Below are 18,428 nucleotides of genomic sequence, written 5' to 3'. Positions count from 1 at the left end.
TTGCTAGCGTCCCCGTCTCCATGGTGCCGTCTAATTTTCAGCGTCTAATCGCCCGATTAGATGCGCTTGCGCAGTCCGGTCTTCTCCGTGTTGAATGGGGCTGCTCGTGCTGGAGAGCACTCCTCGTAGCTCCGCCCCGTCACGTGTGCCGATTCCAGCCAATCATGAGGCTGGAATCGGCAATGGACCGCACAGAAGACCTGCGGTCCACCGAGGGTGAAGATCCCGGCGGCCATCTTCGCAAGGTAAGTAAGAAGTCACCGGAGCGCGGGGATTCGGGTAAGTACTATCCGTTTTTTTTTTTCAACACATGCATCGGGTTTGTCTCGCGCCGAACGGGGGGGCTATTGAAAAAAAAAAAACAACGTTTCGGCGCGGGACAACCCCTTTAAGTCAGTATTTTGTATCAGTATTAGGGATGAGCGAGCGTACTCGGAAAAGCACTACTCGCTCGAGTAATTTGCTTTATCCGAGTATCGCTGTGCTCGGGTCTGAAGATTCGGGTGCCGGCACGGAGCGGGGAGCTGCAGGGGAGAGCGGGGAGGAACGGAGGTAAGATCTTTCTCTCCCTCTCTCCCGCCCCGCTCTCCCCTGCTCCCCGCTGCGACTCACCTGTCAGCCGCAGCGACACCCGAATCTTCAGACCCGAGCACAGCGATACTCGGATAAAGCACATTACTCGAGAAAGTAGTGCTTTTCCGAGTATGCTCGCTCATCCCTAATCAGTATCTGTAAGCCAAAACAAGAAGTGTATCCAAAATCCACCGGGCTGACCGTCCCTGAGTACATGCTAAGCCGCCACTGTGTTATTATATACAGGGGGGCTACTTCACTGATAAATACCGGTAAGTAGTAGCGTCCGCCCCTCGGTATAATGAGCTGCAGTGGTCCACTACTGGAGGGGGGAGGAAGCAAAGGGTAGAGCAACATGCGGCTTCTTCTCCTTCCCCTCTATGTCCACCAAAATAAGTGAGCCTCGTTGATTGGTGGACAGAGAGGGGAGGGAGGCGTCTGCTACTCCACCAATTGGCTCTACCTGTATGTAAAAAACTGCTAAAACTATGTATGTATAAGGAACCCTTCACACGGAATTGTCCGCAGGACACAGCGCAGATGTGGATTTAGTCAATGAAGGCGGCCTCACACGAGCATAATCGCAAAAACTTATGTGATAGCACATCATTTTTGCGTTGTGACCGTTGTGCTTTCGTGCACGTATCTGCGCATTTTACTGTACACTTTGTGGTGTCGGGTACCGTTTCCATCGGTGTGAGACACACCCGTGCCACCATTTAAAAGGCTGTGCAGCCTAATTTGTAGCAGATGTGTTTGATTTCCTGCGAAATTGTGCAGCGTATTGCACAGTCACGCAAGTATCGGGTGTGCATTTGTACACACGCTATAGACTCCTATAGCAAATGCGCACTAAAATAGGGTGTGCTACATCAGGCTGTCTGTTCGATTTCTAACGTTTCTAGTATTTTTCTTATTGATTTCAAAGGGTTTAAAAAAAACCCTGAAAGTTTTCCAGTTGCTTCTGTTCTATTATGATTATTTCTTCAGGCCTCATTCACACAGGCGACAAAATCACAGTGATATCGCATTGCTGGTGCGTGTGATATCGCTGTTGTTTCTCGTGGTGATACCGTGACTTTGTAGCGCTACAAAGTTGCAAGACTTTTGTAGCACTACATTTGAGGATTTTTGGGAGCGGGGGGGTGTTTGAAATATAAGCCCTACCCTGAAAATAAGCCATAGCTGAAGGATATAAAAAAAAGTATACATCACCTAGAAGCGTTGTCCGTGGCTCTGCTGTAGCTTCTCCTGGGTCACCAGCACTGGTCTTCTTCTTCTCTTCTGGCCGGGGATTGAAAAATTTTCCCGCTTCCTGGAAGCGCTGGTTGTGATTGACTGACGCTTAGCCAATGACAGCCAGAACCCGATGAACCAAAGTTGCATCGCGCCGCACGATGCAACAGGAGGAAGAGGAAGGCTCTTTTATCCCATTACGTGGCCATGAAAATCCCAGCCGCATAACGGGATGAAACAAAACCTTTGATTTCATTGGTTAGTTTCCACTATCGGGATTCTGGCGCATTAATAGTTCGATCTAGAAAAGACAGGGCTTGCACTATCTATCATGCACGTAGTGAATACTACATGAGAAAAAGATATGGCAGGACCAATCTTTGCGCTTTCTTTTTCAAACTCGCACACTATAGCATGGAGTTTGAATAGTGAGAAAAAACAAACAAAAAAACACGGTTCCTGTGCTAATATGCTCCATTGCAGTGAGCGTATTAGCGCATGCGCCCATGTGTTTTTGCCCTCAGAGGAATATCTACTGTGAATACTGCTGTGATTCCACAACAAAAATCAGCAGCAAAATCCGTGTGTTACTTGTGGATTTACTGCAGGTTTTGTTGCAGATTTCACGCCTCCTTTGAAGAGCTGAGCCACAGTGAGAATCCACAGAATAAGGCCGCCTGCATACGGGCGGAAATCCCACGGGATTTCCGCCACTAAAAAAGCCTGCATAGGAGTGCATTAAAATAGGCACTCCTATGCAGACGGCCGCGGTTTGGCCGCGCAAACTCTTGCGCGGCAAACAAACCGTGGCATGTCCTATTTCTGTGCGGGGCTCTCAGAGAAACGTCACTCACCCGGCCGCCGGCTCCGGTCTGCACATGCGCCGGCAGCCCGGCAGCCGGCACATGAAAGAGCCGGGGCCGCCGGGCGCAGGTGAGTACACGCTTCTCCCTGCAGGCACTCGGGTCGGGTCCCGCGGCGAGAATCCTGTTCTCGGGTCAGCGGGAACGTATGTCATCCTACGGCCGCTGTTCTCGGGTCAGCGGGGACGTATGTCATCCTACGGCCGCTGTTCTCGGGTCAGCGGGGACATATGTCATCCTACGGCCGCTGTTCTCAGGTCAGCGGGGACGTATGTCATCCTACGGCCGCTGTTTTCGGGTCAGCGGGGGCGTATGTCATCATAAGGCCGCTGTTCTCGGGTCAGCGGGGACGTATGCCATCCTACGGCCGCTGTTCTCGGGTCAGCAGGGACGTATCTCATCCTACGGCCGCTGTTCTCGGGTCATTGGGGACGTATGTCATCCTACGGCCGCTGTTCTCAGGTCAGCGGTGGCGTATCTCATCCTACGGCCGCTGTTCTCGGGTCAGAGGTGGCGTATCTCATCCTACGGCCGCTGTTCTCGGGTCAGTGGTGGCGTATCTCATCCTACGGCTGCTGTTCTCAGGTCAGTGGTGACGTATCTCATCCTACGGCCGCTGTTCTCCGGTCAGCGGTGACGTATCTCATCCTACGGCCGCTGTTCTCGGGTCAGCGGTGGCGTATCTCATCCTACGGCCGCTGTTCTCGGGTCAGCGGTGGCGTATCTCATCCTACGGCCGCTGTTCTCGGGTCAGATGTGGCGTATTTCATCCTACGGCCGCTGTTCTCGGGTCAGCGGTGGCGTATCTCATCCTACGGCCGCTGTTCTCGGGTCAGCGGTGGCGTATCTCATCCTACGGCCGCTGTTCTCGGGTCAGATGTGGCGTATTTCATCCTACGGCCGCTGTTCTCGGGTCAGCGGTGACGTATCTCATCCTACGGCCGCTGTTCTCGGGTCAGCGGTGACGTATCTCATCCTACGGCCGCTGTTCTCGGGTCAGCGGTGACGTATCTCATCCTACGGCCGCTGTTCTAGGGTCAGCGGTGACGTATCTCATCCTACGGCCGCTGTTCTCGGGTCAGCGGTGGCGTATCTCATCCTACGGCCGCTGTTCTCGGGTCAGCGGTGACGTATCTCATCCTACGGCCGCTGTTCTCGGATCAGCGGTGACATGTCATCCTACGGCCGCTGTTCTCGGGTCAGCGGTGACATATCTCATCCTACGGCCGCTGTTCTCGGGTCAGCGGTGGCGTATCTCATCCTACGGCCGCTGTTTTCTGTACAGGACATCACATGGATGTCAGCAGTGATTAGCAGGAAATGGTGTCCTCAGCGGTGACATTAATCCTACTAGTGACGGCTCTGGCCGCTGCTGTCCGGATGGCTGTTCTGACAGGTACATCACATCCATCATCATTCTCCTTCATCATCAGTCATATATCGCTTGTTGTGACTGGATAGAACCGCTTAGCAGAGGAGAGCGGACACAATGGTGGACAGAGGATTATTACACATCACCATGGTGACCACACCGGCCCCCACAGAACCAGCAGACCTCCCCGCCCCTCTTATTCCTCATTAGCACCACCTTTCACCTCACACTTTCTTATAAATCGTCATTATTTCTATAGGGGCAGGTACGGCTGCTGTTCTCAGGTCAGTGGTGACGTATCTCATCCTACGGCCGCTGTTCTCCGGTCAGCGGTGACGTATCTCATCCTACGGCCGCTGTTCTCGGGTCAGCGGGTGGCGTATCTCATCCTACGGCCGCTGTTCTCGGGTCAGCGGTGGCGTATCTCATCCTACGGCCGCTGTTCTCGGGTCAGATGTGGCGTATTTCATCCTACGGCCGCTGTTCTCGGGTCAGCGGTGGCGTATCTCATCCTACGGCCGCTGTTCTCGGGTCAGCGGTGGCGTATCTCATCCTACGGCCGCTGTTCTCGGGTCAGATGTGGCGTATTTCATCCTACGGCCGCTGTTCTCGGGTCAGCGGTGACGTATCTCATCCTACGGCCGCTGTTCTCGGGTCAGCGGTGACGTATCTCATCCTACGGCCGCTGTTCTCGGGTCAGCGGTGACGTATCTCATCCTACGGCCGCTGTTCTAGGGTCAGCGGTGACGTATCTCATCCTACGGCCGCTGTTCTCGGGTCAGCGGTGGCGTATCTCATCCTACGGCCGCTGTTCTCGGGTCAGCGGTGACGTATCTCATCCTACGGCCGCTGTTCTCGGATCAGCGGTGACATGTCATCCTACGGCCGCTGTTCTCGGGTCAGCGGTGACATATCTCATCCTACGGCCGCTGTTCTCGGGTCAGCGGTGGCGTATCTCATCCTACGGCCGCTGTTTTCTGTACAGGACATCACATGGATGTCAGCAGTGATTAGCAGGAAATGGTGTCCTCAGCGGTGACATTAATCCTACTAGTGACGGCTCTGGCCGCTGCTGTCCGGATGGCTGTTCTGACAGGTACATCACATCCATCATCATTCTCCTTCATCATCAGTCATATATCGCTTGTTGTGACTGGATAGAACCGCTTAGCAGAGGAGAGCGGACACAATGGTGGACAGAGGATTATTACACATCACCATGGTGACCACACCGGCCCCCACAGAACCAGCAGACCTCCCCGCCCCTCTTATTCCTCATTAGCACCACCTTTCACCTCACACTTTCTTATAAATCGTCATTATTTCTATAGGGGCAGGTACGGCTGCGGTTCTCAGGTCAGCAGTGACGTATCTCATCCTACAGCCGGCCCCCACAGAACCAGCAGACCTCCCTTTCCATCTTATTCCTCATTAGCACCAACTTTTACCTCACATTTTCTTATAAATCGTCATTATTTCTATAATCTCCCAACATGTTACTTTCGCTTTCTCCACCATCTAACCTCTCCAGCCACACTCTGCCCGGTAACTGATGAGCAGCTGCAGGGGGATTTTTCTATTGGAGGAGAGGATACCTACCGTCCAATCAGAGCTGAGCTCCTCCTGCAGTGTTCGGAGTCACTGACTGACGGCTCCAGTTGTGTTTGTCAGAGCAGAAGTTCTTTATGTTCTCCTAACTCTGGGCCCCAATATATCAGGATGAGGAAGATGTTCCCCCTAATTGTGCTTCTCCTTCACTTATCTGCGGTGTATTCTGGTGAGTATGAGGGGGGGAGTCAGTTATTATATCACTTATCTGCGGTGTATTCTGGTGAGTATGGGGGGGGGGGGGGGGGGTCAGTTATTATATCCCTTATCTGTGGTGTATTCTGGTGAGTATGGGGGGGGGTCAGTTATTATATCCCTTATCTGTGGTGTATTCTGGTGAGTATGGGGGGGGGGGGGGTCAGTTATTATATCCCTTATCTGCAGTGTATTCTGGTGAGTATGGGGGGGGGGGGGAGTCAGTTATTATATCACTTATCTGTGGTGTATTCTGGTGAGTATGGGGGGGGGGGGTCAGTTATTATATCCCGTATCTGCAGTGTATTCTGGTGAGTATGAGGGGGGGAGTCAGTTATTATATCCCTTATCTGCAGTGTATTCTGGTGAGTATGGAAGGGGGGGGGGGGTCAGTATTTATATCCTTATCTGTGGTGTATTCTGGTGAGTATGGGGGGGGGGGGGGTCAGTTATTAAATCCCTTATCTGTGGTGTATTCTGGTGAGTATGGGGGGGGGGAGTCAGTTATTATATCACTTATCTGCAGTGTATTCTGGTCAGTATGGAGGGGGTCAGTTATTATACCCCTTATCTGCAGTGTATTCGGGTCATTACGGAGGGGATCGGTTATTATATCACTTATCTGTGGTGTATTCTGGTCAGTATGGAGGGGGTCAGTTATATCCCTTATCTGCAGTGTATTTGGGTCATTACGGAGGGGATCGGTTATTATATCACTTATCTGCAGTGTATTCTGGTCAGTATGGAGGGGGTCAGTTATATCCCTTATCTGCAGTGTATTTGGGTCATTACGGAGGGGATCAGTTATTATATCACTTATCTGTATTCTGGGAGTATGGAGGGGATCAGTTATTATATTCCTTATCTGCAGTGTATTCTGGGGAGTATGGAGGGGATCAGTTATATCCCTTATCTGCAGTGTATTCTGGTCAGTAGGGAGGGGGATCAGCTATTATATCCATTATCTGCGGTGTATTTTGGTGAGTATGCAGGGGATCAGCTATTATATCACTTATCTGCAGTGTATTCTGGTCAGTATGGAGGGGGTCAGTTATTATATCCCTTATCTGTGGTGTATTCTGGTCAGTATGGAGGGGGGTCAGTTATTGTATCACTTATCTGCAGTGTATTCTGGTCAGTATGGGGGGATCAGTTATTATATCACTTATCTGCAGTGTATTCTGGTCAGTATGGAGGGGATCGGTTATTATATCCCTTATCTGCAGTGTATTCTGGTCAGTATGGAGGGGATCAGTTATTATATCACTTATCTGCAGTGTATTCTGGTCAGTATGGAGGGGGATCAGTTATTATATCCCTTATCTACAGTGTATTCTGGGGAGTATGGAGGGGATCAGTTATTATATCACTTATCTGCAGTGTATTCTGGGTAGTATGGAGGGGATCAGTTATTATATCACTTATCTGCAGTGTATTCTGGTCAGTATGGAAGGGATCAGTTATTATATCACTTATCTGCAGTGTATTCTGGGGAGTATGGAGGGGATCAGTTATTATATCACTTATCTGCAGTGTATTCCGGTGAGTATGGAGGGGATCGGTTATTATTAGAGATGAGCGAGCGTACTCGGAAAAGCACTACTCGCTCGAGTAATTTGCTTTATCCGAGTATCGCTGTGCTCGTCCCTGAAGATTCGGGTGCCGGCACGGAGCGGGGAGCTGCAGGGAAAAGCGGGGAGGAATGGAGGTAAGATCTTTCTCTCCCTCTCTCCCGCCCCGCTCTCCCCTGCTCCCCACTGCGACTCACATGTCAGCCGCAGCGGCACCCGAATCTTCAGGGACGAGCACAGCGATACTCGGATAAAGCCAATTACTCGAGCGAGTAGTGCTTTTCCGAGTACGCTCGCTCATCTCTAGTTATTATATCACTTATCTGCAGTGTATTCTGGGGAGTATGGAGGGGATCGGTTTTTATATCACTTATCTGCGGTGTATTCTGGTCAGTATGGAGGGGATCAGTTATTATATCCCTTATCTGCGGTGTATTCTGGGGAGTATGGAGGGGATCGGTTATTATATCACTTATCTGCTGTGTATTCTGGTCAGTATGGAGGGGGGATCAGTTATTATATCACTTATCTGTGGTGTATTCTGGTGAGTATGGAGGGGATCTGTTATTATATCACTTATCTGCAGTGTATTCTGGGGAATATGGAGGGGATCAGTTATTATATCACTTATCTGCAGTGTATTCTGGGGAGTATGGAGGGGGATCAGTTATTATATCCCTTATCTACAGTGTACTCTGGTCAGTAGGGAGGGGTATCAGTTATTATATCACTTATCTGCAGTGTATTCTGGGGAGTATGGAGGGGATCGGTTATTATATCACTTATCTGCAGTGTATTCTGGGGAGTATGGAGGGGGATCAGTTATTATATCACTTATCTGCAGTGTATTCTGGTCAGTATGGAGGGGATCGGTTATTATATCACTTATCTGCAGTGTATTCTGGTCAGTATGGAGGGGGATCAGTTATTATATCCCTTATCTACAGTGTATTCTGGGGAGTATGGAGGGGGATCAGTTATTATATCCCTTATCTACAGTGTATTCTGGTCAGTATGGAGGGGATCAGTTATTATATCACTTATCTGCAGTGTATTCTGGGGAGTATGGAGGGGGATCGGTTATTATATCACTTATCTGCAGTGTATTCTGGGGAGTATAGAGGGGATCAGTTATTATATCACTTATCTGCAGTGTATTCTTGTCAGTAGGGAGGGGTATCAGTTATTATATCACTTATCTGTGATGTATTCTGGGCAGTATGGAGAGGATTAGTTATTATATCACTTATCTGCGGTGTATTCTGGTCAGTACGGAGGGGATCAGTTATTATATCCCTTATCTGCAGTGTATTCTGGGGAGTATGGAGGTGATGATATCACTTATATATAGTGTATGTTGTAGATTATGGAAGGGTATCAGTTATATCACTTATCTGTGGTGAATTCTGGGGAGTATAGAGGGATATCAGTTATTATATCACTTGTTTGCAGTGTATTATGGGAAATATAGGGGGGGGGGGCAGCTGTGAAATCGCTTATCTGCTGTGTATTCTGAGTGGTATGAATGGGGATCAGTGTAATGACTGAGGATGTGGAACCACTGTGTCAATCTACCGGATAGGTGATGATCCAATCCAGCACGGCTGACAGCCGACCTCGGCGTTGGAGGTAAGATATACCAGATGTACAAAGATGGAAGCTGAGGAAAGTATCTTGCCCTGAGCTGGTAACAGGGAGAGGGAAGACCCTGCCTATAAGGATGGGTGGCGTCCTAATAACATAGTAACATAGTATGTTAGGCTGAAGGGAGACAATGTCCATCTAGTTCAGCCTATTTCTACCCCCCCCCCCCCCCCGTTGTTGATCCAGAGGAAGGCAAAAAAAAAAAAAGGGGGAGAGGCCAATTTAGCTAACTTGGAGGAAAAAAAATTCCTTCCTGACTCCATAATGGCAATCAGAATAATCCCTGGATCAACATTTGAGTTCTACCTAACTCCAAGACCCGGATCAATAACCCTGTTGGTCACCTAAGCTCTATATCCTGTAATATCATAGCGCTCTTTGTGTTGGTGATGAAACCAGCTTTCTTCTAGACGTAGCAGATGCCCTCTTGTTACCGTCGCATTCCTGGATATAAACAGATCCTGGGAGAGATCCTTGTATCGTCCCCTCATGTATTTATACAGAGTTATCTGATCGCCCCTTTGGGTGCCTTTCCACTTGCGTGTTTTTTTTTTATCACAATTGTCAATGGGACTTTCTAATGTTAAAAACGCAACACACCGCAGCACAACTTGTGTTTTTGGTGCAATGCGTTTTTAACATTAGAAAGTCCCATTGACAATTGCGTGAAAAAAAAATGCAGCAATAAAAAAAGGCTAGTGGAAAGGCACCCTTAGGGCTCCCACACACTTGGGTTTGCGTTTTTTGTTAACGTGATTGTCAATGGGACTTTCTAATGTTTAAAACGCAACACAATGCAACTTGTGTTTTTGGTGCGTTGCGTTTTTAACATTAGAAAGTCCCATTGACAATCGCGTTAACAAAAAACGTAAACACAAGTGTGTGGGAGCCCTTAGCCGTCTTTTTCCATGGTAAATAATCCCAATTTGGATAGCCTCTCTGGGTATTCCAGTCCCGTCATTCCATGTATTTAGTTGCCCTTCTTTGAATCCCCTTAAGCACTGTGACATCTTTCCTGAGCCCCGGTGTCCAGAATTGTGCGCAGTATTCCATGTGGGGCCTGAATAGTGCCTTATACAATAGAAGGATAATGTTCTCGTCCCTCGCCCCTATACCTCTTTTAATGCACCCCAGGACTTTATTAGCTTTTGCAGCATCTGACTGGCATTGGTTACTCCAGTTTAGTCTACAATCTACTAGTACCCCCAGGTCTTTTTCCATATCACTTTTCCCGAGCAGTACCCCATTTAGTGTATATTGGTGACATCCGTTTCTCCTGCCCATGTGCATAACCTTACATTTATCAACATTGAACTTCATTTGATTTTTTTTTTAACCCAAGCCTCCAACTTATCTAGGTCCATTTGTAGCCACATATGCTGATGAGGAGTTATGCTGTTTTTCCTTGAGGTATTCTAGGATGGCAGCTCTCAGAAATCCCTCAAATGTTTTTCCAATTATTGAGGTGAGACTTACCAGGCTTTCTTTTAGACCTCTTTTTGTATATTAGAACCACACTGGCAATCTGCCAATCTAGTGGTACAACCCCAGTCTCAATGGTGTCCCTAAATATAAGAAATAGTGATCTATCTATCATGTTACTTGGTTTCCTTAGAACTCTTGGGTGTATTCCATCTGGGCCCATCAATTTTAATCCTCTTTAACCAGCTCTGCACTTCCTCCTGTGTTAGGCATGCAATATTAAGCGCGGGGGGGGGGGGGGGGCTTCTGTCTGCCCTCTGACAGAAGAGGGCAGACAGCGCAAGCGCCTCTAATCCAGGCAGAAGAAGGCTTTGGTCGGCGCCATGGAGACGGGGACGTCAACACCAGAGGGGGTAAGTGTATAACTTCTGTATGGCCAATATTTAATGCACAATGTATATTACAAAGTGCATTAATATGGCCATACAGAAGTGCTTAACCCCACTTGCTTTCGCGGGACAACCCCTTTCAGGACTGGGTTGGCAAAAACGTTCTTTTATACGTGCCCCCCTCACCTAATTGCCTGTTATACTCTGGAGGTCTCTATGTATTTCAGGCACCTTCCTGCAGTGCAGCCCCCTTTCTGATAATTATTAGTCAACATCTTGAGACTGTTTTTCTTACTTTCACTTTCAATCAATCCCATGATGCATCAGCACTACATTAGCTGAGGCTATACCATTTTTGCCTGCAAGTGGGTGAGGGGCAGTTTAATCATCATTAGGGCTTCTGTCCTTGGGCATATGTTAACATCAGCTTTGCCGTCAAGTAGTTAGAATAGACTGCGTATGGCTGAGTGTGCACTGCGCATGCTCGTGTATCACACGGACATGAGCAATGTGACTCTTTACTTTAATGTTTCAGAGCAGGGATGCATATGAAAAAGCTCCCATATGCAATAGATTATGTAGCCTATACAAAAGTATAGGGCTAACACTGCGTGGTATGAAGAGATGAACAGCATGCTGCTATCTATTTCTTGTATATGTATCGATAAGCAATGGCCACACGCATGTGCATGGATAAGTAGAAGTCCATTGACTTCATTCACCACATATTATGCGTCCATGTGTAATCCGCTGTGAAAACACAGTTATGGACATGATCTCTTCTGTATTCACCTAAATAAGCTACAGAGCACAAGTATACAGTCAGGAGGATGAGCTGTGATCTCCTCTATTATACCTGTGTGACAGGAGCTTCGTGATGATCATCAGTAACTATGGCAGGAGTGTCTGTGCCCCCCTTGCAAGCAGCTTCAGCAATAGCTCCATGTAAGAGCATCACACAGACTGAGAATCTGACTAGAAGATGAATACATAACCCTCAATCAGATCTGAGACGGTCATGTGATCTCATTCTGACAGCTGAGGAGAAAGAAAGGAATAACTAACCAAGGCAGCACTCTGTGACTTATATATACTGGAGGACAGCTACATCATGAAGGTATATAAATATCACCGGGGTGGCCCGTTATATTCTGCTGGCAAGCAGTGGCGCTCGGTTCAGCTCTGCTTGGATCCACATAAATTCTGACATCAACTACACCATCACTTTTGTCAGCAATCACCAGATCTGTATGTGCGGGGCTAATGGCGAGCTGCGCCCGAGATTCATGTGCGCGAATCGCATCACACAGACACCCCGCTCGTGTCCTGCGCGATGTGACGGAGACCGCATGTTTGTATGTCATATTCTCATGTGAGACTCACAAGAAAATGAAACTGCTGGGATTTTATTTTATTTTTTACAAATCCTGCAGCATCATTATGAATAAAGGAACCGACTTGTGCGCCGCGCAATAAAACCGTTCATGTAAATACAGCCTAAGGCCTCCTTCACACGACCATGTGCATTTTTGCATGAGTGACTCTTTGTCACGCTTGAGTCTCGATCTTAATTTGCGTATTTCCAGTCATTCCCCCGGGGCGCTGCTGCGTGAATAGTAAAAAAATACGCAAAAGTGACGGCAAGCAACGATCGGAATAGAACGACAAATTATGCTGAATTTGGGTGAGCTGTCTTTTGTTTAACCCTTGTACGCCGGTAACTCCCCCCCCCCCTCAGGTTTTGCTGCGTATCACAGACCTATCTTCACACACCGTATAAAAAAGACTGCCAAAAATTGTTGCGTGTCCTTTTTTTTTTTTTCTTTCTTTTTTTTTCATGCGCTTCAATTTTACGTGGGAAAATACATTAATCTGAATGAAGCCATTGAAATCCAATGCTTCGTATGGCCGCGTTTTTAGGTGCTTTTTTATTTTATTTTTTATACACGAAATACCTGCGTAAATACGGTCTGAATAAGCCCTAACAGCATGTCTATACGGGGCGAGTCTGTTGTGGATTTATGTACAAAAATACTTCCCCAGCGGAGGTTTTTTTTTTTTCTGGGAGATATTCTGTGGATATCCCGCCTGTGCGGACGCACCCTGAGGAGTGCGCCATTATGTAGTTCATCCACGCACTGCTGACCGTTTCTATAGGGGCAGGTACGGCTGCGGTTCTCGGGTCAGCGGTGACGTATCTCATCCTACTGCCGGACCCCACAGAACCAGCAGACCTCCCCCCCCCCCTCTTATTCCTCATTAGCACCAACTTTTACCTCACACTTTCTTATAAATCGTCATTATTTCTATAATCTCCCAACATGTTACTTTCACTTTCTCCACCATCTAACCTCTCCAGCCTCACTCTGCCCGGTAACTGATGAGCAGCTGCAGGCGGATTTTTCTAATGGAGGAGAGGATACCTACCGTCCAATCAGAGCTGAGCTCCTCCTGCAGTGTGAGGAGTCACTGACTGACGGCTCCAGTTGTGTTTGTCAGAGGAGAAGTTCTTTATGTTCTCGTAACTCTGGGCCCCAATATATCAGGATGAGGAAGATGTTCCCCCTCATTGTGCTTCTCGTTCGCTTATCTGCGGTGTATTCTGGTGAGTATGGAGGGGGGTCAGTTATTATATGACTTATGTGTGGTGTATTCTGGTGAGTATGGGGGAGGGGGGATCAGTTATTATATCACTTATCTGCAGTGTATTCTGGTCAGTATGGAGGGGGATGAGTTATTATATCACTTATCTGCGGTGTATTCTGGGGAGTATGGAGGGGATCAGTTATTATATCACTTATCTGCAGTGTATTCTGGTGAGTATGGAGGGTGATCAGCTAGATCACTTATCTGCTGTGTATTCTGGGGATTATGGAGGGGGATCAGTTATTATATCCCTTATCTGCGGTGTATTCTGGTCGGTATAGAGGGGATCAGTTATTATATCACTTATCTACAGTGTATTCTGGTCAGTATGGAGGGGATCAGTTATTATATCACTTATCTGCAGTGTATTCTGGTGAGTATGGAGGGTGATCAGCTAGATCACTTATCTGCTGTGTATTCTGGGGATTATGGAGGGGGATCAGTTATTATATCCCTTATCTGCAGTGTATTTTGGTCAGTATGGAGGGGATCAGTTATTATATCCCTTATCTGCTGTGTATTCTGCTGAGTATGCAGGGGATCGGTTATTATATCACTTATCTGCAGTGTATTCTGGTCAGTATGGAGGGGATCAGTTATTATATCCCTTATCTGCAGTGTATTTTGGTCAGTATGGAGGGGATCAGTTATTATATCACTTATCTGCAGTATATTCTGGGTAGTATGGAGGGGATCAGTTATTATATCCCTTATCTGCTGTGTATTTTGGTCAGTATGGAGGGGATCATAATATAATAATAATAATCTTTATTTGTATAGCGCCAACTTATTTTGCAGCGCTTTCAGGCATGGATAAATGCAAAACAGTACAACAATTGCAATGTGAGATACATTGGGTTAGACACAAATGGGTTGAGTGTGGTACAGGAGGTGCAGGGGTTGGGGAGCACAGTTATCAGTTATTATATCACTTATCTGCAGTGTATTTTGGTCAGTATGGAGGGGGATCAGTTATTATATCACTTATCTGCAGTGTATTCTGGGGAGTATAGAGGGGATCAGTTATTATATCACTTATCTGCAGTGTATTCTTGTCAGTATGGAGGGGATCGGTTATTATATCACTTATCTGCGATGTATTCTGGGGAGTATGGAAGGGATTAGTTATTATATCACTTATCTGCGGTGTATTCTGGTCAGTATGGAGGGGATCAGTTATTATATCACTTATCTGCGGTGTATTCTGGGGAGTATGGAGGTGATGATATCACTTATATATAGTGTATGTTGTAGATTATGGAAGGGTATCAGTTATATCACTTATCTGTGGTGAATTCTGGTGAGTATGGAGGGGGGTCAGTTATTATATGACTTATGTGTGGTGTATTCTGGTGAGTATGGGGGAGGGGGGATCAGTTATTATATCACTTATCTGCAGTGTATTCTGGTCAGTATGGAGGGGGATGAGTTATTATATCACTTATCTGCGGTGTATTCTGGGGAGTATGGAGGGGGTCAGTTATTATATCACTTATCTGCAGTGTATTCTGGTCAGTATGGAGGGGATCAGTTATTATATCACTTATATACAGTGTATTCTGGTCAGTATGGAGGGGATCAGTTATTATATCCCTTATCTGCGGTGTATTCTGGTGAGTATGGAGGGGATCGGTTATTATATCACTTATCTGCAGTGTATTCTGGTCAGCATGGAGGAGATCAGTTATTATATCACTTATCTACAGTATATTCTGGTCAGTACGGAGGGGATCAGTTATTATATCACTTATCTGCGGTGTATTCTGGTCAGTATGGAGGGGATCAGTTATTATATCACTTATCTGCAGTGTATTCTGGTCAGTATGGAGGGGATCAGTTATTATATCACTTATCTACAGTGTATTCTGGTGAGTATGGAGGGGGATCAGCTAGATCACTTATCTGCTGTGTATTCTGGGGATTACGGAGGGGGATCAGTTATTATATCCCTTATCTGCGGTGTATTCTGGTCGGTATAGAGGGGATCAGTTATTATATCACTTATCTACAGTGTATTCTGGTCAGTATGGAGGGGATCAGTTATTATATCACTTATCTGCAGTGTATTCTGGTGAGTATGGAGGGTGATCAGCTAGATCACTTATCTGCTGTGTATTCTGGGGATTATGGAGGGGGATCAGTTATTATATCCCTTATCTGCAGTGTATTTTGGTCAGTATGGAGGGGATCAGTTATTATATCCCTTATCTGCTGTGTATTCTGCTGAGTATGGAGGGGATCGGTTATTATATCACTTATCTGCAGTGTATTCTGGTCAGTATGGAGGGGATCAGTTATTATATCACTTATCTGCAGTGTATTCTGGTCAGTATGGAGGGGATCAGTTATTATATCACTTATCTGCAGTGTATTTTGGTCAGTATGGAGGGGATCAGTTATTATATCACTTATCTGCAGTGTATTCTGGGTAGTATGGAGGGGATCAGTTATTATATCCCTTATCTGCTGTGTATTTTGGTCAGTATGGAGGGGATCATAATATAATAATAATAATCTTTATTTGTATAGCGCCAACTTATTTCGCAGCGCTTTCAGGCATGGATAAATGCAAAACAGTACAACAATTGCAATGTGAGATACATTGGGTTAGACACAAATGGGTTGAGGGTGGTACAGGAGGTGCAGGGGTTGGGGAGCACAGTTATCAGTTATTATATCACTTATCTGCAGTGTATTCTGGTCAGTATGGAGGGGGATCAGTTATTATATCACTTATCTGCAGTGTATTCTGGGGAGTATAGAGGGGATCAGTTATTATATCACTTATCTGCAGTGTATTCTTGTCAGTATGGAAGGGATTAGTTATTATATCACTTATCTGCGGTGTATTCTGGTCAGTATGGAGGGGATCAGTTATTATATCACTTATCTGCGGTGTATTCTGGGGAGTATGGAGGTGATGATATCACTTATATATATTGTGTATGTTGTAGATTATGGAAGGGTATCAGTTATATCGCTTATCTGTGGTGAATTCTGGGGAGTATAGAGGGATATCAGTTATTATATCACTTATTTGCAGTGTATTATGGGAAATATAGGGGGGCAGCTGTGAAATCGCTTATCTGCTGTGTATTCTGAGTGGTATGAATGGGGATCAGTGTAATGACTGAGGATGTGGAACCACTCTGTCAATCTACCGGGTAGGTGATGACCCAATCCAGCACGGCTGACAGCCGACCTCGGCGTTGGAGGTAAGATATACCAGATGTACAAAGATGGAAGCTGAGGAAAGTATCTTGCCCTGAGCTGGTAACAGGGAGAGGGAAGACCCTGCCTTTAAGGAGGGCTGGCGTCCTAATAACATAGTATGTTAGGCTGAAGGGAGACAATGTCCATCTAGTTCAGCCTGTTTCTACCCCCCCCCCCCCTCCCGTTGTTGATCCAGAGGAAGGCAAAAAAAAAAAAAAAGAAACGGGCAGAGACCAATTTAGCTAACTTGGAGGAAATAAATTCCTTCCTGACTCCATAATGGCAGTCAGAATAATCCCTGGATCAACATTTGAGTTCTACCTAACTCCAAGACCCGGATCAATAACCCTGTTGGTCACCTAAGCTCTATATACTGTAATATCATAGCGCTCTTTCTGTGTTGGTGATGAAACTCGCTTTCTTCTAGACGTAGCAGATGCCCTCTTGTTACCGTCGCAGTCCTGGGTATAAACAGATCCTGGGAGAGATCCTTGTATCGTCCCCTCATGTATTTATACAGAGTTATCTGATCGCCCCTTTGGGTGCCTTTCCACTTGCGTTTTTTTAACACAATTGTCAATGGGACTTTCTAATGTTAAAAACGCAACACACCGCAGCACAACTTGTGTTTTTGGCGCATTGCGTTGCATTTTTAACATTAGAAAGTCCCATTGACAATCGCGTGAAAAAAAAACCGCAACAATAAAAAAAGGGTAGTGGAAAGGCACCCTTAGGGCTCCCACACACTTGGGTTTGCGTTTTTTGTTAACGTGATTGTCAATGGGACTTTCTAATGTTAAAAACGCAACACAACACAATGCAACTTGTGTTTTTGGTGCGATGCGTTTTTAACATTAGAAAGTCCCATTGACAATCGCATTAACAAAAAACGTAAACGCAAGTGTGTGGGAGCCCTTAGCCGTCTTTTTTCCAGGGTAAATAATCCCAATTTGGATAGCCTCTCTGGGTATTCCAGTCCCGTCATTCCATGTATTTAGTTGCCCTTCTTTGAATCCCCTTAAGCACTGTGACATCTTTCCTGAGCCCCGGTGTCCAGAACTGTGCGCAGTATTCCATGTGAGGCCTGACAAGTGCCTTATATAATGGAAGGATAATGTTCTCGTCCTTTGCCCCTATACCTCTTTTAATGCACCCCAGGACTTTATTAGCTTTTGCAGCATCTGACTGGCATTGGTTACTCCAGTTTAGTCTATAATCCACTAGTACCCCCAGGTCTTTTTCCATGTCACTTTTCCTTAGTGGTACCCCATTTAGAGTATATTGGTGACATCCGTTTCTCCTGCCCATGTGCATAACCTTACATTTATCAACATTGAACTTCATTTGATTTTTTTTTTAACCCAAGCCTCCAACTTATCTAGGTCCATTTGTAGCCACATATGCTGATGAGGAGTTATGCTGTTTTTCCTTGAGGTATTCTAGGATGGCAGCTCTCAGAAATCCCTCAAATGTTTTTCCAATTATTGAGGTGAGACTTACCGGCCTGTAGTTACCAGGCTTTCTTTTAGACCTCTTTTTGTATATTAGAACCACACTGGCAATCTGCCAATCTAGTGGTACAACCCCAGTCTCAATGGTGTCCCTAAATATAAGAAATAATGATCTATCTATCATGTTACTTGGTTTCCTTAGAACTCTTGGGTGTATTCCATCTGGGCCCATCAATTTTAATCCT

The 18,428-nt window shown here is 46.4% G+C and overlaps 1 protein-coding gene across 2 annotated transcripts in view; it reads left to right on the top strand.

The window, feature by feature from the left end:
• Positions 1 to 5,700: 5,700 nt before the first annotated feature.
• Positions 5,701 to 18,428, top strand: part of LOC136633341 (class I histocompatibility antigen, F10 alpha chain-like) — an 83,566-nt gene continuing 70,838 nt past the window's right edge. The window contains exon 1 of one of the 2 annotated variants that reach the window (XM_066609012.1): positions 5,701 to 5,821. In XM_066609012.1, the coding sequence (XP_066465109.1) occupies positions 5,764 to 5,821 (58 nt within the window). In that variant the 5' untranslated portion in view covers positions 5,701 to 5,763. Of the gene's footprint in view, positions 5,822 to 13,341; positions 13,479 to 18,428 lie in introns of those variants that run through there. The other variant, XM_066609010.1, reaches the window with a different exon arrangement.

Source organism: Eleutherodactylus coqui, chromosome 6 (assembly GCF_035609145.1).
Source record: "Eleutherodactylus coqui strain aEleCoq1 chromosome 6, aEleCoq1.hap1, whole genome shotgun sequence".
NCBI classification, from domain to species: domain Eukaryota; kingdom Metazoa; phylum Chordata; class Amphibia; order Anura; family Eleutherodactylidae; genus Eleutherodactylus; species Eleutherodactylus coqui.
Note: the sequence above shows the minus strand (reverse complement) of the source record. Positions and strands in the feature narration are given on the sequence as shown.